This window comes from Macrobrachium rosenbergii, chromosome 27 (genome assembly GCF_040412425.1).
Source record: "Macrobrachium rosenbergii isolate ZJJX-2024 chromosome 27, ASM4041242v1, whole genome shotgun sequence".
Lineage (NCBI taxonomy): Eukaryota > Metazoa > Arthropoda > Malacostraca > Decapoda > Palaemonidae > Macrobrachium > Macrobrachium rosenbergii.
Window position 1 is genome coordinate 21,075,230 of NC_089767.1, and position 27,535 is coordinate 21,102,764.

Sequence of the window (27,535 nt, forward strand, 5' to 3'; positions counted from 1 at the left end):
CTTCCGGGTCCAAGGCTGAAGTATCTCCCAAACTTTTTTAAACTTTTGATGAGGTCGGTATTGCATCTTTTTTCTTGGATGCGATAACCAGAATTTGTTCACATTTTTAGTTGCAATCTAAGTATTGGATTTATTACTAATGTGAACTGCAGCAGGCCCATCATACGTTCTAATTGCCATCTGGAAACTCTGGGCTGTGCAAGGAACCTTTTGAGGACTTGCCTTATTCTGTTTTGAGTATGATGGGGAGAGGTAACAAGCTATGAAGAGTATCCCAACACAGTCCCAGCCACTGAAAGTGTCTGCTGGGTGTGAGGTGGGATTTTTTTTCAATTTATTATAAAACCTTTTGACTGTAGTCTGTTGGCCATTGCTCATAGGTTTTTCAAGCACTGTTTTCTTGTGGACCCCCAGATCAACCAGTTGTCCAGGAAGGGTATTAGTTGTATTCCTTTTCTTCTGAGGTATCTTTCCCTATCCAGAACCTTAGGAAGGGGCGGAAGGGAACAGAGACAGGGACGTGCCAGTATGCATCTTCCAGATCTAAAGAAACTGTCCAAGTCCGAAAACTTTTGGCAAACAATGTGCTTGTTCAATGTTGATTGGTTGAGGATCACTCTTCTTTGGGAGGAATCCTTTTTGGGGACACTGAAGAGACGTACTTGGTGGCAGATATATGCATGTTTCTCTATGGCCCCCATTAACAGGGCCTTTCTTCCCATAATCTTCTAGAGAGGGGTCTGGTTTTTGGAAGAACCCCCTTTAAAGGAGGGGGAGGGACGAGTCTGTGTCTACCCCAGCCCGTTCAGAATAATGCTGTTCCCCAAAAGGGAAAAACTTCCATTGTCTCTGATGTCGTCGAAGCTGATCCCCAATCGTACAATTCCTATTGGTATCCGCCTCTTCCTCTGCCTTTTCATTTGATAGACATTCTAGGTGTTGCTTTTCCTTTGTCCCCCTATAAGATAGTTTTTGGACCTTTTGAAAAGGATGTCTTTGTTGTTGTTGTTCCTTTGTAGGGAATTGTCCCTTTTGACCACCTACCTGTTTTTGAGAAAAACTTTTGGGGATAACTGAATGCTTATAAGATTTTTGATCAAAGCGAGCCTTTTTTGGGGTTGGGTAAAGGGAAAATTTGGGGTTTTTGTTTCCTGAATTCCCCTTTCCCCAGAAGTGTGTACACTACAATTTTGCTGGTGGGCTTGCTCGTGAGTTGAGCCACAACAGACTCCTCAAACAGGTTCTTACAGAAGAGGTTAGAATGTAATAATGCAGTGACATTGGAGAGTGATTTTTTGGAGCCCTCCAATGCTTCCATTCGCGATTTTATGCACCAATCTAGAAAGTCATAGAGTGTTTCCCATAAGGTTCTCATAAGACTTTTGGTCTCAACAGCAAAAATTGTACTGGAATCTTCTGGAAGCCTTTTGGTGGCAACTTCTAACAAGGCAGCAGATGTTATAATACTAAGGAGTCGGAGCCTAGCATATAATTCTGACGAGGCTGTCCCCTCTGAGAGTCTTCTCACAGGGGTCCCAAACTGCTGTGTAGCCATATCTAAAGGGAGCTTTTTCCTTTCAAAAGGGAGTTGTAGCATTGCCCATTCCTTGGTGGAATTTCCCGAAACTGGGATGACCGTGGCAAATGGTTTTAATTTTGCCATTGTCTCTCGTTTTTAGTCACTGCAAATTCTGAAAATCTGTCTTTACATGATTAATAATTTTGAAAGTGAAGGGACAGAAGGCTGGGGCTACTTGGTGAGCAACTTGGGTCTTATTTAAAATGGAAGTAGAGATCCATTTTTCATTGACCTGGTCAAGGGTGTTTTCCATAGTTTTTAATGCTATAGGCACAGGTTAAGAAAACTGTTTCTATTAGTGGTTTCTCCATATCAGGTGAAGATGGTACCAGATGCCATTCTGTATTAGGGAATGCTGCCCTGTTTCTAAATTCTACGCATACAACTTCGATCAGAGTTTTTCTCTCATTAATTACATACTTCCCATCAGGAGAGTAAATGTACATTGAGGTGTCTCGCCAAGGATTATCAGTATCATCAGGGGTGAGTATTAGAGCCCTTATTATATTTTGATCTGAAGTTCTGTATTCTGATCTGAAGTTCTGTATTCCGAACTGACCATTTTGTTGTTTCCAGTCGGAATTCTAACATTGAACCTTGTTTGGGCAGCATTTGTATCCACACCCACTTTTCAGTTACAGGATGCTGTACTTTTACACTTTGGGGTGCACATGACTGATTTGATTTCCTTTTCTGAATCATGCTTCATATCCCTTATATATTGCAGTTCTGTGGCAAGGGCATCTTTGATGTTACTGTGTTACTCAATTTCCTTATGGAACTGATCAAATGCTGCAAACTGTGTATCCCTTTTGGGGAAGCTTGCACAATCTAACTAAGCTTCACAACTGAACTTTAACTGCCTGTTAATCAAGAGGCAGAAGTCCTTGGTAAGTTACTATACCCCTCCAAAAATGTAGTTATTTCAGCTGGAGTTAGGTGGATCCTAGTATCCCTTTTGGGGGAAAGATCCTATTCAGCATCGATAGCTGCATGGGGAATAGAATTCCTTCTGGAAGGTTTCTCCCATGGCTAGCTAAAATTTGTGTCCCTGATCCTTCTTGGTTCAGCAGGGCCATTTCAGCAGCAATGTCCACTTCATATTCTTTAGTAAGAATGTCAACCCCATGTAAAGATTCCTCTACTTCCTCTGCAGGGTTAACCTGGGGACTGATGTTATTGGATTTTGGCCCAAACATAGATCTTGTTCTGAAAAAGGGTTAAATATCTGCTGCCGGAAAGATATAACCTACCCCTTCCTCACCCTTACTGAACCCTAGAACCCATTGAGACAGCTTAAAAAGAGCCATTTTATCCTTAAAACTTGCTGCCAGGAGCATACCACAAATCTCGCACAATATCTGACGACCAAGCAAATTTTTCTTGTTTTTCACAAGGGCTATCTATGCTCATGGCAGGTAGTATGTGCCATACCCACTGGCAAAAAGTGAACCGAACAATTTGCTACAGAACACTTGAGCCGAGGGTCCTGCCTAATGGCAGCTCTGTAGTGATATAAAACAAGTTGTTATTAGAAGCTAGTTAGTATTGATTATTTTTAATGAGGGACACTGCTGTAGTTCCTCATATAGTTTCCACATTATGGTTAACTTGATTACAAGTGTGTAGCTGTAATACACTTAATTAAATATCTATGTTCACTTAAACCCTCTAGGGTTTATGTTAGTTTTCATACCTGTATATGGCTGTATTACTTATACTCATACACTGTTAGTCCTTTTGCAATGGCTTACGCTAATGCTTCTAATATAATTTACATTAAACTAGGAACAGAGGACTTCTTAGAGGCTTTTTGCTTAACCTATTCTATGCTACTGCTTATTCTACACTTATTTAAAACTTGAGGATATACAGTACACTACAGGCAGTCCCTGGTTTACGATGGGTCCAGCTTACGATATTCTGAGGTTACGACGCTTTTCAAATATATTCATCAGAAATTATTTCCCGGGTTATGACGCATGTTCCGCGGTTACCACACGTTGTACGCTGACCCGACGTAAGAAAGATGGCTCCAAAGTGGCAGAATAATAAAAATTTGGAGGCTTTTTTGATGAAAAACTCAATAAAAATGCAGTTTACATTGTTTTCAATACACCCAAAGCATTAAAAGTAAGGTTTTCTTAGGATTTTTTGATTTTCAACGATTTTTCGGTTTACGACACGGCGTAAAAACGGAACCCGTAGTAAACCGGGGACTGCCTGCATACAGAAAATAACCCTCTTACAATCTTAAAATTCACACTTAAGGGTATGGGGTTGCATGAAACACAATTACTGTACCTTAATATGTAGCCTTAACCCTTAAGGGACGGACTGAACCCGAGTGTGAAGTAAAACAGGATTGGGGAGGTAGACAGATTGAGCCTGAGTGTGAGACAATATTACGCAACACCGATATGGTAAGAATTGGGCGAGACAGAGGTGCCAATACTTCTATATGCTATAAATTCACTAATGGCAACTTTTATACTGACCTGAGAGTCATACCAGTGTTGCCACAGATGTCTTTCCAGCCAACAGTAATGCTTGTGACTTGAAGGGGGAAAGTTGTAAATTTGCTTGTAAATATACGAAATTAGAAGAAGCATGTAAGTGTATAAAAAAAAGTTACTGAATCTTCCTCCTCGTAAATTTACGTGAATATTTTTCAACAAATATGCAAAAAAATTGTTACTGCTTTTATTTCTTATCTGTTTTGATATTGTGTGAACAGTAATAAAAAAATTTTACAAAATACAATAAATTTATTTATTAGAAAAAAACATATATATGTTAGTAAAATTTAAAATTATCTTGTAAATGAGGCCCTACAAAGGGTTGTAAATAGTCATTTTCAACTTCTTGTGGAAGGTACGGAAAATTTTTTAGAATTTTTTTATTTATACAGTGTAAATATAGTGTCATTCTCTTTCCACTGATGTTATTTTTTTTTAATTTTGCCGACCTCAAAGTTTCCCCGGTCTGGGGGACTGCCCTTCCTTAAGGGTTAAAGGTAAGCTACCATCTCATCCAGCACAGATTACTATTTCATCTAGTCATAGTTACATGGTCTAGGCTAACGATTTGGTCCAAAAGCGGGATGTTTTGTAAAAAGATATCTCAACTTAATATAAGGTACTGCCTACTCCTGGCTGATTCAGATCATGTTCAAGTGAACAGGCTTATATAAGAGGAAAAAATTATACTAATATTTAGCCTTATTGTTAGGCTATCAATTTATTTTGCTCAAATATTGTTATCATCTGATCCTAGGGTCCTTGGTCTAAGCTAGACTACTTAAGAATACTTAATCCTACATCATAGGCTACAAACAACATCCACTATTAAACTAGTCTAAATTATTCTCACTTACTGCCTGGATTATCGTAGACATCATATAATCTGAAAGGATTTTCTATATTAATAATAAGTTGTGGAATATTTCTTTTAGTTAAAACATTTAGTTAGAATTTAAAACAATTTTTGCTCTCACACACAAATTATCAATTCCAGAAGTTTAAAACTAAAACTTTTAACTGGAACTTACTATTAAGCACTTATCTTGCTATTTTTGATGTTTCCATGATCAGCACTAATGAAATCAGAGAAAAAAGTCAAATGTTTTCGGAGCGCTGGTAATGACGTAAACCGTTCACTACTGACCAATAGAAAAAGTAATAATCCCTGGTCTTTATCGGCCCGGTTCTTTGGCATTAGAAAAACTGGGTTCAGCTTCGCTGAAGATAAAGGAATGTGCCCTCTTATCTTTGAGTCCATTATACAGTATACTACATCACGTGTTATAATGTTAATCATTACGACACTATACCTGGCCAAAGAGAATTCTTTTATATTAGTTTGGTCACCATGGAGCTCTGGTAGACCATAGAAGGTAATTCCTTGAGGACGAAACAAGAGACTACGCTATCAAAAAAGTATTGATAACAAGGAAGAGCACAACAAACAAAGTGACTTCTTGTTAGTTATTACATTATCAAAGTTCTTTTAATGACTAATTTTTCCCAGCCCGAGAAGAACCCTAAAAGAGTTCAGAGGTCTGGTTAAACAAATCATTTATAACTAACTTTTAATGACTAATTCATCGGAGATAGGATAACCTTATATTACACAATGAAAAACTTGCACAATTACAATTCTGGAATACTCTTCTGGTTTTCCTAAAGACGTCCTTACATTTTTGAAGCATATTTCTATCAACATTACAGGTTTTCACGAGCATAATCCTCATGATTCAGAAGGGGATAATGTTCTGTACTATATACTCTATTATTGTATTACCTAACCTATCTGATAAGGGTATTTAAAAACTTCATATCTTTAAAAAAATTATAATTTAAAAAATCTATTATTTAAAAGCTTAAGTTGATGCAGTAAGCTATATGTGAATAAGCATATAATGTATGAGACTAAAAATCTGGCAGCTTTTCATTACATTACCTACGGAGACTTACTATTAACTAAAATTCTGCATGCCAAGAGTTACTAAATTACAGTTCGAAGTTTTCGATGCATATTATGAAATAAGTTCACTAAAGTGGCGCCTACGTGATATTCATAAGCCTCTCATTAACCTTAGAATAATGTAAAACCAGTTTTGATAGTTTCAATTAATTCATCATTAAATAACAAATTTGGTTTAAAAGCAACTTTCTGTACTGGACAGAGACCACTCAGTATTATTAAAAATTAAAAAATGATGAGTGAATAAGGGTAGTGTGAATTAAGACAATAATAATAAAAAAATTAGATTCTTACACTATTACAGGCAGTCCCTGGTTTTCGGCAGGGTCTGTTATTAGCGATCCAGTTTTTGGCACTTGTCTAACAACGAAAATCGACGAAAAAGCCCCGAAAATTGCCAATTTTCAAATAATCAGCAATTTTCGCTTATCATCACACCACTGGAACAGAACCCCCACCGATAACTGGGGACTGCCTGTAATTAAAGTCTTAGCAGAGTGGTATGACATCCACACAAAAAATTACAAAACAGTACAAATACAGACACCACCCTACTTACGAACATTCAACTTACAAACATTCAGATACAAACAAACGGGATTGCAAATTAATATTGTGTTTAGAGGGCTCCCCTTTGCCACCTGTAAGTTCAAATTTTGTTCCTCGAGACTGTTCTATATAATACAGTGCTATATGTACTGTGAATTGTATTTTAGGATAAAAAACATACATTACTGCACTGACTTTATGTCATGCTGTACTTAAATAGGCATGAAGAGTACAGTAACCAACTTACAAACAATTCAACATACAAACGGCTGTCTGGAACATAACTCGTTTGTAATTAGGGTTGTGTCAGTAATGTGAGATGCCAATTATATTAATGAATTTTCGATCTAATAACCTTGCTATAAAAATGACATTTTTATGATAAAATAACGTTTCACTTATACTTACCCGGTAGTTACATATAGCTGTCGTCTTTGACGTCACGGCAGTATTCAAATTTCGCGCTAGCGCTAAGCGTTACAAAAAGGTGATCCCTTTATCCCCGTCCTCTATCGGGTATCGGAACCGTCCCAAGAACACGCCATAAGTTTTTGCCCAACTGCCCAGGTGAGGGGAGGAGGGAGGGTTATGATTATGTAACTACCGGGTAAGTATAAGTGAAACGTTATTTTATCGTAAAAATGTCATTTTCACTTATACAACTTACCCGGTAGTTACATATAGCTGATTGGCACCTTGAGGAGGTGGGGCACTGGCAGCTAATAAAATTCTTGGAATTATCTACTTGCAACAAGTTAGACATAGGTTCCTTACCTTTAAAGGTAGCTGACTCAGTGGTTACTGCCTCTGTAGTCTGCTGGCCTTTATATTGTGCCGAGAGGATATAAGGGATCCATGTGTCGGACACAATAAAAACCAGTACCTGCCGTAGAGAACATGGCTGCGTACGGACAAGTCTGATGCCCTTGATCAGGGCGCAGTACGACGAACAACAAAACGAGGGATCACCTAACATTACCATAAAAACCAATACCAAAGATTAAAAACTGGAAGATACTACCACACCATGTATCTCCAGACAACCTTAAAAAACAACAACCCCAACACCAAGGTGAAAATGTTAGTTAAGGAGCGGACTCCTTTTCACCCTCCCCAACACCGTGTCAGTCGCAATAAAGGGCCCCAGCGTACTGCACTCTTGAAAACAGTTTGCACGTCCACTAAATAATGCGATGCAAACACTGACTTGCATCTCAAAAGGTGGACTTAACCAAGTCTTTCACAGATAAGTTTCTGCTAAAGGCTACAGAAGTCGAAACCGCTCTAATCTCGTGCGCCTTTACCTTAAGAATACTCATCTCTGAGTCAGCACACTGCTCATGAGCTTCTTTTATCAGGCTTCTCAAAAAGAAGGAAAGAGCATTCTTAGAGAGAGGCCTAGAAGGATCCCTAACCGAGCACCAGAAGTGGTCACTGGGACCTCTGAGCTTCTTCGTTCTCTGAACGTAGAACTTGAGAGCTCTCACAGGGCAGAGGTACCTCTCGGGTTCTTCGGGACCGACCAATTGGGAAAGGTCCTTAATTTCAAACTCTCTTGGCCAAGGTCTAGACGGGTCTTCGTTCTTGGCTAAGAAACCAAGAGTAGACATACATACTGCCTTCCCCTTAGCAAAGCCTACTCTTTTATCTATCGCATGTAGCTCACTTACTCTCCTGGCCATAGCCAGAGCTACCAAAAAAAGTCTTTTTCGTGAGATCCTTCAAGGAGATGTTCGCCATCAGTTCAAAGGACTGAGACCGTAACCATCTCAGCACTACGTCAAGATTCCACGCCACTGGTCTCTTCTGGTCCCTCTTTGACGTATTAAATGATCTAATCATATCTGAAAGGTCTTGACTCAAAGACACTTCAAGACCCCTATGTCGAAAGACCGAAGCTAACATGGCTCTATACCCTTTAATGGTAGGTACAGCAAGCTTTTTCTCTCTGTGGAGGAACAAGAGAAAATCGGCCATCTGGGCTATAGACGTTGAAGAAGAAGACACGCCTTCTCTTCGACACCAGGACCTAAACTGTGTCCACTTCGCCTGGTAAACATTGTCAGAGGATTCTCTTCTTGGCTTCGCGATAGCTTCCGAAGCCTCTCTTGAAAAGCCTCTCTTTCTGATGAGTCTCCTGACAGTCTGCAGGCGACAAGATGAAGAGCGGACAAGTTTTGGTGGAACCTCTGAAAGTGCGGCTGTCTGAGTAAATCTGGTCTCTCTGGCAGAAGTCTCGGAAAGTCTGACAGTAGGTTTAGAAGGTCCGGGAACCACTCCCTGGACGGCCAGAATGGAGCCACCAGAGTCATCCTTACGTTCCGATGGCTTGAGAACTTCGAGATGACTTGCCGCAGGATCTTGAACGGGGGAAAGGCATAAAGATCCAGGTCCGACCAGTCCATGAACATTGCATCCACGAAAACCACTTTGCTGTCTGGAACCGGAGAGCAGTAAAGGGGCAGCCGAGTCGTTTTGTCGGTTGCAAAGAGATCTATGAGCGGACGTCCCCATACCTTCCATAGCTCCTCGCAAACTACGGGATGTAAAGTCCACTCGTTGGACAGGACCTGGTTCTTTCTGCTGAGAAGGTCCGCCACTACATTTCTCTCCCCTTGAATGAATCTCGTTACTAGTCTGGTCCCGATCTCCTTCGCCCAAACTAGTAGCTCCTCGAGGTCTCGTGAGGGACCACGAGTGAGTGCCCCTGTTTCGAATGTATGCCAGAGCGGTCGTGTTGTCCGCCTGGACCAAGACGCATTTGCCTTCCACTTCTTGCTGAAAGGCCAACAGGGCTAAGTGAACCGCTTTTAGTTCCTTTCGATTGATATGCCAGTTTCTCTCTTCTCTTTGCCACTGGCCCGAAACTTCTTTTGTCCCCATAGTCGCTCCCCAGCCCTTGTCCGAGGCGTCGGAAAACAGAGTTAGGTCTGGGTTCGAAAGCTGAAGAGGAAGTCCTTGTGACAGCCTTCCTTCTGACCTCCACCAACGGAGGCACTCCTTTATCTCTTCCGAAATGGCGAATGTGAAGGAGTCCGGGAACTGTTTTCTGGGCCACTTCTCTTGCAGGTAAAACTGCAGTGGCCTCAGGTTCAAGCGCCCAAGTTTTACAAACTTCTCCACTGAAGTTAAGGTTCCCACGAGGCTCATCCACTCGTTCGCGGAACAAATCTTCCTCTGCAGAAAGTCGTCGATCTTCTGCAGGCATGAGGCTATCCGTTGGCTGGACAGAAAAGCCTGAAAAGTCTGAGAGTCCAGACTCACTCCCAAATAGACAATCTGCTGACTGGGAGTAAGGCAAGACTTCTTTTCATTGACAATGAGGCCTAGAGACTTTGCTAATTGAAGAGTCTTTGATAGGTCCTCCATACAGCTCTCCCTCGAAGCCGCTTTGAGCAGCCAATCGTCGAGGTACATGGAAACTCGAATTCCTTCCAGGTGAAGATGTCTGGCTACTGATAACAGGACCCTTGTGAAAACTTGCGGGGCTGTCAACAGACCGAAGCAGAGGGAACGGAACTGATACACCTGTCCCTCGAAGACGAACCTCAGGAACTTCCTTGAATCTGGGTGTATTGGGACGTGAAAGTAAGCGTCTTGGAGGTCTATCGAAACCATCCAATCCCCCTGATGTAAAGACGCCAAGACCGACTGAGTTGTCTCCATGGAGAATTTTGTCTTCTGAACGAAGACATTCAACGCACTCACGTCCAGGACGGGTCTCCATCCCCCTGATGCTTTCGTAACCAGGAACAGACGATTGTAGAAACCTGGAGATAGAGGGGCATGAAGCAGTTCTATCGCTTCCTTCTCCAGCATGGCTCGGACTTCTGAGCGAAGGGCGTCTAGTTTCGCGGAGTTGTGCGAGTACGCCTGTAAAGAAACTGGAGCCTCCACTAAAGGAGGTTTGGAAAGGAAGGGGATGGCATATCCTTCCTTTAAAACTTGGATTGTCCAAGGGTCTGCCGAGATCCGTTGCCACTCTTGCCAGAACCTTTGCAGTCTGGCTCCTACAGCTGAATGGAGGACAAAAGGTTCATTTCTTCTCTGGGGCCGTCGAGGTTCTAGGCGTGGCTTTGCCTTTTCCTCTGGCCCTGCCAAAAACACGTCTAGAGGATCTTCCTTTATACTGTCCAAACGAGAAAGCAGGGGACGAAACACCACGCACAGAAGCGGTAGAAAGCACAGGTCTTTTCGCTTTCTTGGCAGACTGCGACAAAAGATCCTGGGTTGACTTCTGGGCTAACGCCTGGGAAATTGCAGCAACCAACTCTTGCGGAAACAGATGTGCCTTGTTCAAAGGAGAAAACAAGAGAGCCGACTTCTGGTTTGAAGAAACACCTTTTGCTAAGAAGGAGCACCAAAGTTGCCTCCTTTTTAGAACCCGTCGTAAATAAAGAGGCCAGTTCTACTGCACCGTCGCAGATGCCCCTATCAATGCAGTCCACTACTCCTACCACATCATCCAAGAGCTCAGAAGGAAGATTAAAATCCTTAATCTTCCTGGCTAAGGCCGCAATCGCCCAGTCCAGGAAGCTCACTATTTCAAGAGTCCGAAACACGCTCTTGAAAACTTGATCCAGTTCGGAGGACGTAAAGAAAACCTTCGCAGAATTAAGTGCGGTCCTCCTACTGGCATCCATGAGACTGGAGAAGTCCCCCTGTGCGGAGGCAGCCACACCCAGGGAAAACATTTCCCCAGTCTCGTACCAACTCCGGTTACGGAAGGAACGATAAGGAGGAGGAAGACAGAAGACGTTCTTTCCAATTTCCCTCTTCTCGGCCAGCCAAGCATCCATCTTCTTAAGGCCTTTCTTCGCCAAGACGGACAGGACAAGTTTCGTAAAGTCCGAAGAAGAAACAGAAGCCTTGTCCCTCTTGTACTGGGACCCAGGAGACGGAGGAGCCGCAGGCGAGAACGAATCAGGGAAGTTCTCAATAAAGAACTTCAAGAGCTTCTTGTAAGAAGAGAGTTGCGGAGACTTCTCCTCCTTACACTGGGGATAAGTCCAGCTGGACAACGTCTTCATCCAAGTCTCCTTGAACTGAAACTTGAGTTACACGAGCGGGGACTGGAAGGCTCGTGACATATTCTTGCTGTGTCACCGAAAGAGTTTGAGCCTGTTGAGGAGCCATCGGGCGCCAAAGGAGGCGCAGTTGATACAGCAACCGAAGGTGGCGCCAAAGGAGGAGCCGTCGGAACCACAACGACAGGTGGCGCCAATGAAGGCGCAAGCGGCGGCGCTACCGGAGCGGCAGACAGAGTAGTCGAGGCGGGCGCCGCTGGTATCACAGGAGGCGCCAAAGGAGGTGCAATCGGCACAGCAGCCAAAGGTGGCGCAATCGGCACAGCAGCCAAAGGTGGCGCCAACGGAGGCGCAAGCGGCGGCGCTACCGGGGCGACAGAAAGAGGAGTCGAGGTGGGCGCCGCTGGCATCGTAGGAGGAGCCAAAGAAGAGACTTGACTTTTAGACAAAAGTTGTAAAATCAAGTCCAAACGGGCGTTGATTCCGTCAATCACAAGCTGTTGAGGTCCATCGAATGCTGGAGCAGGCGCCACAGGAACAGGAGTCACAGGAGTCGCTGGCGCTAAAGGAGCAGACCTCTCAGATGAAACTGACTTATAGGGAGGCTCAGCCGAAAACGAATGAGACAAGTCCGACGAAGAAAGCCTCTCCGGTTCTGCCCAAAAGCTACAGGAAGGGGTAGGATCCTCCAGAAGAGCCTTCTTCTTAGGAATCTTCGATGGTGAAAGCAGATGAGACCTCTTCAAAGGTCTAGAAGCGTCGCGAAAACGCCAACCTCTAGGCGGAGAGGAACTCCAACTGGATCCACTCGACACTATCCGCTCCTCACCTTTTCGGTGGTGAGGGCCAGCAGCCTGAGAAGCGGCAACAGGACTGCTTGAGGGGGCAACTACTCGGGAGCAGGTCCCACTCACCTCCTTTCGGCATGCCTTCTCCCTGGAACCTGGGAGCCTGACAGAGGCCTAGACCTGGGAGCGTGAATGGGCCGAGAAGCTACCTCCTCCACAACACTTACACAAGGCACAACACTTGCATTATCACTGCGGTCTACTAACCGCTGCAAATTGTCTCCCATTTTCTGCATGGAAGACATAAACGCATTAAGGACTGACACGGTATCAGGATTGGGAGAAACGGTGTCCGGGGCAGGTAAAACTACAGGAACTACAGGGGGAGTAGGGTTAATAGGGTTTACGAAAACCTCTTGACTACCTCCTGACCTCGAAGACCTAGAAGAGGCCTTCCTAATCCTATCTTTCTCTAGCTTCTTCATGTACTTCCCCAAAGCACTCCAGTCAGACAAAGTTAGTAGTTCACACTCGTTACAAGTCAAGTCAGCAGAACATTTTTGCCCCCTGCATGAAAAGCACGAAGTGTGTGGATCTAAACTAAGCTTAACAAGCCTGGTTTTGCAGCCTTTGCTGCAAAACCGGATACCACTAGAACCTGAATCAGACATAATAGTCTAACTAATAATAACGCTCAAGCAATAACTAGCGCCAGCAAAAACAACAAACCGAGTACTTCACCAAAAAGGAACTAGAAGTTCGAATTGTTGAGAAATACTACCAGCAGCAGAACCGTATTACCGGTTCGCACGGCAAAAACTAATGACGTGTTCTTGGGGCGGTTCCTGATACCCGATAGAGGGCGGGGGGGGTAGAGGATCACCTTTAAACGCTAACGCTAACGCGAAATTTGAATACTGCCGTGACGTCAAATACGACAGCTATATGTAACTACCGGGTAAGTTGTATAAGTATAAGTGAAACTAATAAACATAACACATACCTTAATTTGATTAGCTGCTATAATTTTTCAGTATTTATATAAAATTTTACAGGAAACATTGGTTTACTGGTTAATAATGTATCCATATTACTTACCCTCACTCTTTGTACATGTTTATCAGGTGGTGGAGTTGTAAATTTTTCTTCCCTCTCCTCATGTAGGGTTGAGCTATCATCTCGGAGACTTGTGGCATCCCATCCTGATTCACGAAGATGAGGCTCTTTTGCTTGACTGGTAACAATTGGCATGGGTGGAATGTCTCTTGCAGGGGTTGATAACGATGACGTTGGGGTACTTCGGCTACTTGCTGACATTCCACCTCGCAAGCGCTTCTCCCCACCTACTAAGGATACATCACGACCACTGTGGAGGGACACTTCTCGACCACTATGCAAGGAACCTTCTCGACCACTATGAAGAGAACCCTCTCGTCCACTATGAATTGAGCCAGCATCTCTTCCACTCTGGAGTGACACATCTCTTCCACTCCACTCACGATCTTTACTACTGGCTGAACCCTCACTAAGTCCATCTCTGTCCCGTGGATCTAACCGTGACAAGCCAGCTGTTGTGTCTGAGAGCAGACCTGCTAAACTAGCCAAAGTTGAGGTAGACTGTTTATTTCCAGGACCAACCAATGACGAAACTGTTGATACAATAGAGCCTCTGTTGGCATGTAAGGATCCTCGTGACAATGACCCACCTCGCCCAAGGCTTCCCTGACCAAGACTACCTGCTGCTGTTACCAAGCTGAGACCACCTACTTGAGAGCCATCTTGACTACTTCCAGACCCCAAACTTACAGGAACAGTTGTCAGAACTGTAACAAACATGAACAGAGTGCAAGGATTTATTTAATCAATTCATTCAATAATGTAAAACATGAGGCAAAAGCAATGGATGCAACAATTTTAGTCATAAAACTCACATAAGTGTATATTTGTTGGTATATACTTATAAAGCAGGGATTCTAGAGGTACATCTAATAAGCACTGGAAGAATGCTTTATAAAATTCTTCACTGCAGTACAAAATACTGACTTGAGTGTAGCATTCATCATACATCACCTAAATAAATACAGCAGATGTAAATCACAAACAAGATCATCAGTTTTTTCTTAAAAAGTTAAAATAGAATTATTGGAAAAAAAATTGTGGTTGGATGAAACTTTCAAGGCAATAATGAAGATAACACCAAACTTGATACAACTGTACTGCAATAAAACTCCTTACCACTTTAAAGAAAATGATAAAGCTGATTACTTATTTATTATATATGTGTGAGCAAAAAATTGGAAAGAGGCTTGAATTGGCTATGGGACCCAAGGCAGGTATGTATGAAGGGAATGCTGAGCCAAATCTCCTTCGCAGAAGTGAAGTATGGATGCTGAATGCAAAGGCAAGAAGGAACCTGTACCTGTTTGCATGCTATTTGAGGACAAAAGAAAAATGGACAGGGTGAGAAATCTGTTGACAAGTAGAATTGGTACAATGGTTAGCATATGTGACAGGACGAATGAAAGTTTTTTGAGATGGTTCAGTCGTAGAGGAAAAAGTGGAGAATGGCAGATTGGTGAAAAGAGTATACTATTCATTGGTGATGGAGGAAAACAGATGAAGACCATAAGAGTTCGGTAGATATTGCGAAAGAGGCAATGGAAAGGATTATGGGCTGGGAAGGGTTACTAACACAGATGGAAGAAGAAAACAAGAACTATGTAAAATTTCATGACAGGATTACAATGGCACTAAAAAGTCTGGGGTAAAGGATGGTAGGAAGAATTAAGGAAAAACATGAGATTAAGCAAGTTGTAACTGCATGACAGTGGAAAAGGTTGCACATATGTTCACAAAAGGATGAATCAGGCTTTAAAGAACAAAGGAATAAATAAAAAAGAAGGCAAGATACACAAGTAGGGGGGAGAAAGTTTAAGAGCTTTCAAGAGATAAAAAAAGTTTGTTTATAAAAAATTAAGTGAGTTGTCGCATGCAAGAATTGTTAGCACAACATTTAAAATTAAACAACTTCAAACTTTCGCAGCTTTGAAAATGATGGAACTCTCATTCTTAAAGCTAAAGCAATAACTCTTTAAATGATAACTGAGCCAGTTTCCTTTAAGATGGCAACTAGCAACTTACGGGGTCAACCATTTATCATCTCCCAGCCAAATAAATTGCAAAAAAAATTGTTTACAAATTTATTTCAAGAGCTTAGACAGTTATTTTTTAATGGAAGCTGAACCTGTTTCCATAATTCTTCAAGATTTCTACACCCCAGGTAACTCATGTCTATCCCAGTTTTACTAGGCTTCCTACTGGCCATTCTCTTTCAGCATGATAATTCTGCTTGAGCAGCCTGAGAAAATTTACTTACGTCAGAAAGCAACTTTTGATGTCCACTTAAAACTGAATAGTTGTACTTCATTGTATGTTTTATAAAGAAAAAATCCAAAAACAGATAAATAATACATAAGTTGGGGGACATTCAAGGATCATGAATGTGACCATACATAATTGACATGGTTGTGAAGAAACAAGAAACATGAATGTATATAAACAATGTAAGAAATTAATAAAGGTTCAGCTTCCACACCTATTAAATATCAAGACCAAATTTTTAATCAAAATACAGCACAAAATTGAATAAAATTAACCTGTTGAAATGACATTCCATAATAAAAAATAAAAAAATCACATTTACACCTCATTCTACAGTTACGAGGTAGGCACGGAAACACATGAAACTAATACTATAAAATTACCTTGACTATGGTATACTCTGTATATAAGGTAGGCAGAAAATTTCTGCTACAGCATTTCATCTACATATTACTTATTAGTGTTAGTACCTTGATGAAGTGGAATGTTTCCATGGTGAGGTTCAGTAACTCTGCCACATTCATCATTAAGCCCCGAACTGCCACTAGAGCATCCTTCCCCGCACCGCTGCTGCACTCTACAAAATAAGATACCATTACAGTATACTAAACAATACAAAGGAAAAAGGCTACTCAATATCATCTATAATCCTAATAAAACCAGGGAACCACAACAACAGGTATCATACAACAGTAAAATTGCTCATAACTGACCCCCTGTGGGATATCCTAAAATGACACAGGTATCTTGAACTATCATTTTGTCATTCATTACCAATGAACTATCATTTTGTCACTCATTAGCAAAAAACAATACCTATTGTTCACGATTTTATTATTAAATAGCTCTTTAATTATTAAACCAAACATATGCTAAGCTCACTTAACTCTGATAAACCAGACAACAAACCATACATATTGATGCACTAGATGGCAGGCACAAATAAACTGAAACTGAAACTAAACACTCTCTCTCTCTCTCTCATTTTTTATCATAAAAAAATTTGGTGTTTGCTAACCTTTATATCTCTAAAAATTATGCTTTATAATAAAATTTTGAGAGAGAGCAAATGTACAGTATGTGTGTAGTTCATCTCGATGTGAAGAGTACATGTATATATACAAAAACATATATGTAACATTACATTACTATAATATGTATAATAAACTGCAATAAATGTGAATACAGTAAAAGTAATGTACAGTACCAGGTAGAGAGGTGAGGCGGAGGCACAATACAAGCGTAATTTATCTTAACACGATACATACATGTGCATACACATGTACAGGCTAAGCTTACACATCAAATTTCCATAATAAACATTCAATCCTCTAAATAACTTTATTTAATAAAACTTACTGAAAATTTTATTCTACACACAAATTTGCAGTTACTTTCTTACATTTAACTTTGTATTTTGTTTTCAATTTGTTTGTATAATAAATTGATTGTCACCATCAGTTACCTATCTGAGGCAGGGGAGAGGAGGACTTCCAGGCAGTAGAGCAGTTTAATCTACCCATGCACAAAAAGGAAGGTTAGTAAAACTAGTTAACTGGCACTCAAGGCCTAAAGCAGATGTTTGTCAAAAAATGCTGTCCTTGGAAAGACAAAAAAACACTCTCTGGTGTTTCTTTAGAAAGCAGTAGACATTGTATCTCTCTCCCTATCCCACTAGATAATTCTTGATTCAGTGGCAGCTGGAAGACAATATGCTAGTGGCTTGAAGGCTCAAGCTGTTTAAATACCACATACAAGAGTTTACTGTATATCAAAATTTTATTTACTTTTCAAAAAAGCTTTTTAATTTTCAAAACGTCCTACATTCAACATAACTTTTTAACAGGATGATCTTGAATGAAAAACAAACTCTTGCATATTCATGATGATTCACTTTCATCAGGAATATCTTACTGCAAATTTTATACATGTATTCGACTCCACTTAAAACCACACCAAATTCTCATATTTTACTATTAACTACAGTAATAGGATAAGGTACTCAACAAACACCACAAAATCCAAAATTTCAGTATACTAACAAATTTTATCGCTTTCTTAAAACCATTCAACAATAAATTCTACCAAACCTCTAATCTTTAAGGCTCTGACAATGCTTACCCACCAACTCCACACAGAACAGAAGTATTGTCTGGCCACTTACTAAACCACAAGTCTGACAAAAAAAATTTTGGAAAAGGCCATGGTAACCAACTCTAATACCCCAACTTCGTTGAAAGAGAAAGTGACCCCTTCAGCATGAAGCCTCATGGGAAGATTTTTTGGATTACATGTCCTCTCAAATGTAATGCCTCTACTGACACATATGAAGTAACTTGGAAGAACAGCTGGAGGCAAGGGAATTTTCTCACCTAGGTAGCACACTTGACCTCATCCAGTATACCTAATGCAAGCCACCTTGGCTTTATGAACAATGGAGTGACCTTTGAAGTAACCCTGGGTGGGGGTTGGTCAATTTTACAAAGAACACTGCACTCACAAGGCTAACAATCTCACTGGGAAATGCCTCTCTGACTCTGCCTCTTAGAGCTCCTGAGGAAAAAGACCCTCAGGTCCCAATGGATCCCCAACAGGCTAAGAAAGACCTAGCAAAGCATTAGTTGAAAATGTTTCTCTAAATATCATGGAGCTGAATTCCCCATCACCATTATCCATAGAAAGACTCTGGGGTAGACCAGGCACAGTCAACCCCTGTGGCTTTAGTCCTAAGACCAGCAGCAGAACCAGATTTGCCAGAACTGGTAATGGACTTCAAGAGGACAGGCAGTTGCATTTCCATGACTCTGCTGGATGGTTCCCATCCAGGGACAGTTGGGACAAGTATCAACCAAAGGAACCAGTTACCATGGTGCACAGGATTGTTACTGTATAGGAAATTATATACACTGTGTCCAAGTGATCATGGGTTTGCCAGCAGATCTTCTACGCCACTTCTGAAGAACCTGGATAATCAGGAACCACTGGAAGTGCAGACCCCTCTTACTGTTCCTCGAAAAAAGCATGAACAGCAAAATAAGAACCCAGACAGGACCTCCCCTCCCAGGATGAATCAGTGGTCTGCCCATCACAGGTTCACTTTTCAGGGAAGAGGGATGCCAGCTACTAGTCAAATGGGACTTTTTACGATGGGCAGCCTTCCAGGCCTTCTTATGTTACTACAGACAAAAGATTGTGACAACAAAGAGAAATATGAGGGGGTGGAGGAATTAAGAGGAGCCTGGGGATGAGGACAAAGCAGACTACTGAACAGGCTTGAATTAAAAGGAACACGAGGATGAGGAGAGAGGACCATTACCTGGGCATGTATTCATCCTACCAGGTTTCTTACCAGACTCTTATAACACTATCAAGGATGTAATTAAGGAAGGTGTCTACACAGGTACAGGAGTTACAGCAACAGAAGAGCAACATGCTTAAGGAACATCTGCTTGAAGTATTGGAGGGTGACCAAAAACAAAATTGTTAACATCCACTAAATGCATTTTGGATTTATGCCTGGGAAAAAGCACAGTACATGACTTTTTTACTGCAAGAAAAATTTTGGAAGTTAACAGGAAACTATATTTATGTTCCACAAACTCTGTTGCACAAAACCTCAGTATACTGAAAGTCTTGCAAGATTTTGGGAGACCTGTCGATCCTAAGATGTTTTTGCTTATTCTGCCAATTTCAAGTACTGTTACCATTTGCCATTTGATCTTCAGCAAATGATTCACATATCAAATTGTTGCACAAAAACGTGAGTTCTCTTGAACTTCTTACTCTAGATCTTAGTATTAATTTCTGGCAGCATACTCAATTAAGTTCACTGTTCATGCTTTATAAAATTTTTCATTATACGATCATCTATTATATTAAGATCTTTCCAGATTATGCCATCAACCACATAGTATTAGACATGCAATTAAATTCACCATCTACTCTTTTCTTTTGTGAGGTTCAATATCACATACTTTTCTCAAGTTTTGTTTTAAATTTGGCCATATTATGGAATGCTCTTAATGATCGTGTAGTCGAGTTGTTGCTTTTCTACTAAGCAGGTTTAAATGAGTTTCATTTCTCAGTTAGTTTTATCTAATTTGTTTTCCTTTATTCATATGTTATTCTTCATTTCTTTTTTTATAGTTCAAATTTTTTATAGCGTAGTCGCTTGTTTCGTCCTCAAGGAGTTACCTTTCATGGGTCTGTCAGAGCTCCATGGTGGGCAAACTAATGTCAAAGAATTCTCCTTTAGTCGATCTCTTGGCCAGGTATTGTGTCATAATGACAAACACTATGACATGTGATGGAGTATGTAATGAACTCAAAGATAAGAGGGCTCTTTCCCTTATCTTCCAGCAAAGCTGTATCCAGGTTATTTCCTTCATCACACCTGCTAGAAGAGGAAGTTATTATTGCGCATGCACAGTCTGCCATATTGTTGACAAACAGACTGGCAAGAGACCAAGGAAGCCATTACCTTCCTTTGGTAAATTGAGAAGATTCAATTCTTTACGGTGCTCCAGATTTCAATAATTATGGAAACACCAAAAGAGGCAAGTTAATTGCTTAGTTTTAAGTCCCAGTTAAGGTTTTAGCATTAAACTTTTGTAACTGGTAAATAATTTGTTTGTGAAAGCCAAAACACCAGCTTCTCTTGTTAACACATAGCCAGCGTTAAGTCATAATCACAGATTGTTATTTATGAAAAGTGCAATTTGTTTTAAACATTTGACATTTCAATTAGATGTTTTAACTAAAAGAAATGTTCCATAATTTATCATTAACATGAAAATCTTTTCAGATTATACGATGTCTACAATAATCTAGGCAGTAGTCTAGATCTGGTTAAGTGAAAATAACTTAGACCATAGCCTTAAGTGTGAACAAATAACCAGGTAGTAGCCTCAATTAAATTAAGTAAGAACCTTTTAAGGGCAAGAAAAAACAGTAGCCCAACTATAAGGCTACATATTACAGTAGTGAGTTTTTTCTACTTTATATAGCATATACACTTAGGTGTGATCTAAATAATTAGGATTAGGCAGTACCCCATATTAGGTTAAGTAAGAACCCTTTATGAAATATCCCATTGTTGGACTAAGCATTAGTTTAAACCAGGTAGCCTAGGACCAGATGAAACAGTAATTTGGGCTAGATGAAATGACAGCCTAGATTTAGGGCTACATATTAAAGTAATTTTGTCTTATGTAAACCATACTCTTATGAATCAAATAACCTGGATTAGGCAAGTAGTCTAGATTAGAGTAAGAACCCTTTTAGAAATATCTTATTATTGGCTAGGCTACACAAATGGTAGCCTAGGCATGAGTTACATACTAGTGATTTTCTTTTTTATATAGCCTTTACATTAACCCTTAAACGCCGACAGGACGTATCGTAAGTTGACTAAAATTGTCTGTCGGGTGACGAGTGGATGTACCATACGTCGACTACAAAAAATTTCAACCTTCGGTCAAGTTTGACTCGACCGAAATGGTCGAAAAACGCAATTGTAAGCTACAACTCTTACATTCTAGTAATATTCAATCATTTACCTTCATTTTACAACAAATTGGAAGTCTCTAGCACAATATTTCGATTTATGGTGAATTTTTGAAAAAACTTTTTCCTTACGTCTGCACGGTAACTCAGCCGAAAATTTCAGAAATTCTTTCGTCATTTTGTCGTAATTTTTGCACCGTTTTATATTAGCCGTTACATAAAGTTTTATATATGAAAATGTGTGAAATTTCATGTAAAATACAACAAAAAACAACCCATGGTTGTAGCTTTTATCAGTTTGGAAATATCTTCATATAAATCACGATAAGTGCCAAAATTTCAACCTTTGGTCAAATTTGACTCGACCGAAATGGTCGAAAAAGGCAATTGTAAGCTAAAACTCTTACATTCTAGTAATATTCAATTATTTACCTTCATTTTGCAACAAATTGGAAGTCCCTAGCACAATATTTTGATTTATGGTGAATTTTTGAAAAAAAAACTTTTTCCTTACATCCGCATGCGGTAACTCGGCCGAACATCTCAGAAATTCTTTCGTCACTTTGTCGTAATGTTTGCACCGTTTTATATTAGGCGTTACATAAAGTTTTATATATGAAAATGTGCGCAATTTCATGTAAAATACAACAAAAAATTACTCATGGTTGTAGCTTTTATCAGTTTGGAAATATTTTCATATAAATCACGATAAGTGCCAAAATTTAAACCTACGGTCAACTTTGACTCGACCGAAATGGTTGAAAAATGCAATTGTAAGCTGAAACTCTTACATTCTAGTAACATTCAATCATTTACCTTCATTTTGCAACAAACGGAAAGTCTCTAGCACAATATTTCAATTTATGGTGAATTTAAAAAAAAAAACTTTTTCCTTACCTCCGTGCATGCTAACTTGGCCGAAAATCTCAGAATTTCTTTAGTCACCTTATCGTAATTTTCGCACCATTTTCTATTAGGCGTTACATAAAGTGTTATACATGAAAATGTGCGCAATTTCATGTAGAATACAACAAAAAATAACTCATGGTTGCAGCCTTCATCAGTTTTGAAATATTTTCATATAAATCACGATAAATAGAAAAAATTCAACCTTCGGTCAACTTTAACTTGACCGAAATGGTCGAAAACTGCAATTGTAAGCTAAAACACTTACAGTCTAGTAATATTCAATCAATTACCTTCATTTTGCAACAAACGGGAAGTCTCTAGCACAATATTTTGATTTATGGTGAATTTTTAAAAAAAAAATTTTATTACATCCATGCATTATGAATTCATGCATCATTTTGTGATAATATTTTCTCTGCGTTGCTTTGATCGTTTTACAATTTGTTATATACCAAAATCATCGCAATTTAGTGTACAATACAACGAAAAAACAATAACTCATTAGCTTTAACCGTTTTGCTCACAGCACGATTTGTATACAATTATATATGAAAATTTTTTTTTGCAGTCATATATTCCAATATTTATATATGATAATGATATTTTTTTCATTTCTGATGGTTGCATACTAAACTTCAGGCAATGACAAAAAATGAAGCCAAAAATGAACTCTTAATCTTAAAAACTAAGCGTGCCGTGATTTTTTGAAAAAAAAAAATTTTTTCTGCTTCGGCACTAACTCCCGAACCCCGCCGGCATATGGCAGACACTTTTGTAAGTAGAGGCTTGGCGTTTAAGGGTTAAGAAATCCTCTGATCTTAGCCTAAAGGTACCCTAGGCCAAACAAAACAGTAGCCTGGCTTAAACAAACAAATTAGTTTTATAGCAGTTAGCCTGAATTGCATGACATTCAAAAATTAGATTTCAAATAGTGTCTAGTAATACAAATATTTACTGGTATCAAAAATTAACCTGAATAGTAGTGTATTTTAGCTAACATAGATATTCAACACATAACAATTTAGTACATAAAATATATTGCAGCTACACACTTGTAATCAAGTTAGTCTGTAATATCGAATCTACTATCTATATAAGGATTACAGACAATAGTACTAAGTAGCTTCTAATAAAAACTTGTTATATATCACTACAGGGCTGCCATTATGCAGGAACCTCAGGTCAAGTGTTCTGCAGCAAATTGCTTGGTTCGTTTTTACCAAAGGGTACGGCCCATACCATCTGCCATGAGCATAGTCCTTGCAATAAACAAGGAAAATTTGGTTGGTCACCAGATATGTGCAAAATTTGTAGCATGCTCCTGGCAGCAAGTTTTAAGGACAATACAGCGTGCTTTAAGTTGTCTCAATGGGTCCTAGGGTTCAGTAGGAGCGAGGAAGGGGGAGATTATATCTTTCTGGTAGAACTCTGGCAGCAGATAGTTAACCCTTTTTCAGAACAAGATCTATGTTTGGGCCAAAACCCAGAAACATCAGTCCCCAGTACCTCCCAGGTTAACCCCGCTGAGGAAATGGAGGAATGGAGGAATCTTTACTTGAGGGTGAAATCCCTATTAGTGGACATGAAGTGGACACTGCCACTGAAATGGCCTTGCTGAACCTGGAAGGATCAGGGAGACAAATTTCAGCTATGCATGGGAGAAACTTTCCAGAAGGAAGTCTATTCCCCATGCAGCTATCAGATGCTGAAGAGGATCTTTCCCCAAAAAAGGATACTACGATCCACCTAACCCCAACTGAAATGACTACAATCTTGGAGGGGTACAGGCAGTTACACTTTAGTTGTTAAAAGTTCAGTCAGATTGCACAAGCTTCCCCAAAAGGGATACAGTACACAGTTTGTGACATTTGATCAATTCCGTGAGGAAATTACGAGTAACATCAAAGATGTCCTTGCCACAGAATGCAATATACGAGGGTAAGTCAAAAAGTTCCAGGAAAAATTCAATATACTCTTTATTTAAGGAAATTCAAACCATTTTTCTACATATCTACCATCTAACTCTATACACTTTTCAAGGCGCTGTTTCCACCTCTGCAGCCCTTCTTTGTAGAAATTTGGGGCCTTTCTATTAAACCATGTTGAAACTGCATGTTTAGCAGCATCCAAAGATTCAAACCGGACTCCTCTTAAGTGTTCCTTGAGTTTTGGGAACAGGAAAAAATCTGAAGGAGCAAGATCAGGACTATAAGGAGGATGTGGAAGAGTTTCCCACCTAAATTTCCGTAGGACTTCTCTTGCAACCCTTGATGAATGTGCTGGAGCATTATCATGATGGAACAAAATTCTGCGGTGCAACTTTCCTCAACGTTTTTAGCCAATGCAGTCTTCAGTTTTTGCAAACACCTTTGTAGTAGTTCCCGGTGATTGTTTTTTGTCCTTCAAGGAAATCAATCAAAATCACTCCTTTGGAGTCCCAAAACACTGTTGCCATAACCTTCTGGGCAGATCTCGCCACTTTGAACTTCACTGGTGCAGCTGAACCTCTTGGTAACCATTGCTTTGATTGAATTTTACTTTCTGGGTCATATTGATGGATCCAAGTTTCATCTCCAGTAACAATCCGGTCAAAAACTCTGATTCATTTGATTCAATCTTCGTTAAAACTGCAAGAGAAAGTTCAGCTCTTTGATGCAGTTGGTCTTCGCAACGCTTTTGGGACCCAACGTGCTGAAAGTTTACTCAAACCAAGATTTTCATTTAAAATTGAAAATGCGGAACCATGGGAGATCCCAGTTTCATTAGCTATCATATCGATAGTAATCCGACAATCTTCATCCACTAGATTCTGCACCAAAGCCACAATTCTTTCATTTTTTGCAGTCGATGGTCTTCCCTCTCTTGGGTTGTCTTTGAGGTCCTCCCGACCATCCTTAAATCGCTTTATCCAATCATAAACAACTGATTTAGATGGAGAAGAATCTCCATAAACTTGTTGCAAAGCTTCAATAATTTTTCCTGGTTTCCAATCAAGCTTGGTCAGGAACTTGATGTTAGCTCTCATCTCAAAATTTTTATTTTCCATGGGTTCAAGAAGTTACTTTTCTGAAGCAGATGTTAACACCACGGTAGCAAGAGGATGACTGAGGTAACAAGTCTATATGATCACTACATCACAGATAATTGTTTACCAAGTATTTGGGTTGTTTCATTCCTGTGTAAATACATCATTCAACAATTTTTCCTGGAACTTTTTGACTTACCCTCGTATAAAGGACACGATACATAATTCTGAAAAGGAAATTAGGCAAGTCCTGCACAACCCAAAGTGTAAGAATAATTCATCCTGTAACCAAAAAGAGAGAGTGGATACAAATTCTGCCAAAACAGGGTCTGATGTTAGAATTCTGACTGGAAACAACAAAATTGCCAGCTTGGACAAAAAACTTCAGATCAAAAGATAACAAGGGCTCCAATATTCACCCAAAATGATACTGATAATCCTTGGCTAGGTGCCTCAATGTGCATTTTCTCTCCTGATGGTAAGTATCTAATTAATGAGAGAAACACCACGATTGAAGTTATACATGTAAAATTTAGAGACGGGGCAGCATTCCATAATAAAGAATGGGACCTGGTACCACCTTCAGCAGACACTGAGAAACCACTAAAAGAAATGGTTCTCCTACCTGCTTCTAAAATATTAAAAGCTATAGAAGACACCCTTTACCAAGTCAACAGAAATGAAGTTTTCATGATAAAACTAATGTTGTAATACTTACCTGAACACCTGAATTAACCCTGGTTACCCACCAGCCTGAACTATATCCCCGTAACTTTTACCCGCTAATTGGGTAATTAACTGTCAGCATTACCAACGCTTACAGGAAATCTTGTCAAGATGAGTTACCTGAAGTACCGTTGGCAATGCTGCTGCAAGTCCCAGCTGCGCGAGGCCAGGTTCCCCAATTGCTTAATTCACTAATCAGATTGAAGTGGGGCAGAGGGTGGGAATCATTCAGGTGTTCAGGTAAGTATTACAATATTAGTTTTATCATGAAAACTTCATATTGCAATAGACTCCCTGAACACCTGAATTAGCCTGATTAACAAAATTTTATGGAGGTGGGATCAATCTAATTTCAGCCCGACCTGCCAAACGGGAAGGCAGGTAACTCATTATTCACCCACTGCCTATATGCATATATCCTCACCTGGTTATCCACTTGGCAGGAGAGGATGCCTGAAGAAAGAGAGTACCCTTGACGTCAGTCTTGAGTCTCGGTACTGTCTGAGTCGAGCTACCTCTGATGTGGTATTCAAACCTCCTCATGGATAGAGGGTAGCAAAACTAACCTACCCATGTGGCTAATTAAAGCCTCCCATGCGTAGCGGAGAACGACCTCCCATGTGGCTAATCACAGCACTCTCATGTATGGAGGGGATGATGAACCTCCCATGTGGCTAATCAAAGCACTCTCATGTATGGAGGGGTACGACAAACCTCCCATGTGGCTATTGTAGCCTCGCATGTATGGACGAGAAGTTGAATGTGCAGTCTCTTCATTTCTTCGCAGTATGATGCAGCTGACACCTGTACAGAAGAGGGGGGCAGGGTTTGGAGAAGATCCTATCACTATGGCTCAGCCTAGTTACATCATGCTAATGTTCTACCTAATGCTCCCCTTACGGATCCTGATCAATTAAGAATTCCCAATTCCTAGCCTATCTTGAATAACTTCCCCCCACCCCGACCTTGTCCTGCTTTACAAGATCGTGTTGGCTGCCACAAAAGGACCCAGCGAGTAACCCTTCTCCGACGAAAATTGGATGTCTCTGAGGTAAAAGGTCGTAAAGACTGACACCGACTTCCAAGTGGCCGCTTCTAAAATCGCCGACACCGAATAATTCCTAAGGAAGGCCAACAATGTTGCCATTCCTCTGATTCTATGTGCCCTCGGACGAGCAGACGAAGTTAAAGGTTCCTAGGTTGAAGAAGAGCCTTCTGACACTTGTTGAATAACTTCCCAAAGAAAGAAACTGATTGCGTTCTTAGAGATCGAACAAGAAGGGCATTTTGGAGAGACGAATAACATTCTTCGGCGAGGCAAAAGTTTCTTGGTCCGAGACAGATATACTTTTAAAGCCCTAACTGGGTATAATAGCATTTTGCCAGCATCGGCACCTACAAAGTCTTCTAAGGATGTGACTTTGAATGCTCTTGGTAAAGGATTCATTTCCAATTCTGACTTTGCCACGAATTCTGGTAAGCAAGAAAGAAATATATCGTTTCCTGAAAAGGAGACTGTCCTAGATATCGCCCGAATTTCTCCAACCCTCTTGGCCATAGC

The 27,535-nt window shown here is 40.3% G+C and overlaps 1 protein-coding gene across 5 annotated transcripts in view; it reads right to left on the reverse strand.

The window, feature by feature from the left end:
• Positions 1-27,535, reverse strand: part of LOC136853464 (pecanex-like protein 1) — a 153,118-nt gene that overhangs the window by 25,876 nt on the left and 99,707 nt on the right. For 4 of the 5 annotated variants that reach the window (XR_010857472.1, XM_067129056.1, XM_067129059.1 and 1 more), the window contains exons 16-17: positions 16,280-16,386; positions 13,527-14,251 (exon numbers count right to left, since the gene is read on the reverse strand). Coding sequence is in view for 4 of the 5 variants with exons in the window: in XM_067129056.1 (XP_066985157.1) it covers positions 13,527-14,251; positions 16,280-16,386 (832 nt within the window). In the remaining variant the exon portion in view is untranslated. Of the gene's footprint in view, positions 1-4,955; positions 4,985-13,526; positions 14,252-16,279; positions 16,387-27,535 lie in introns of all 5 variants that reach the window. The other variant, XM_067129060.1, reaches the window with a different exon arrangement.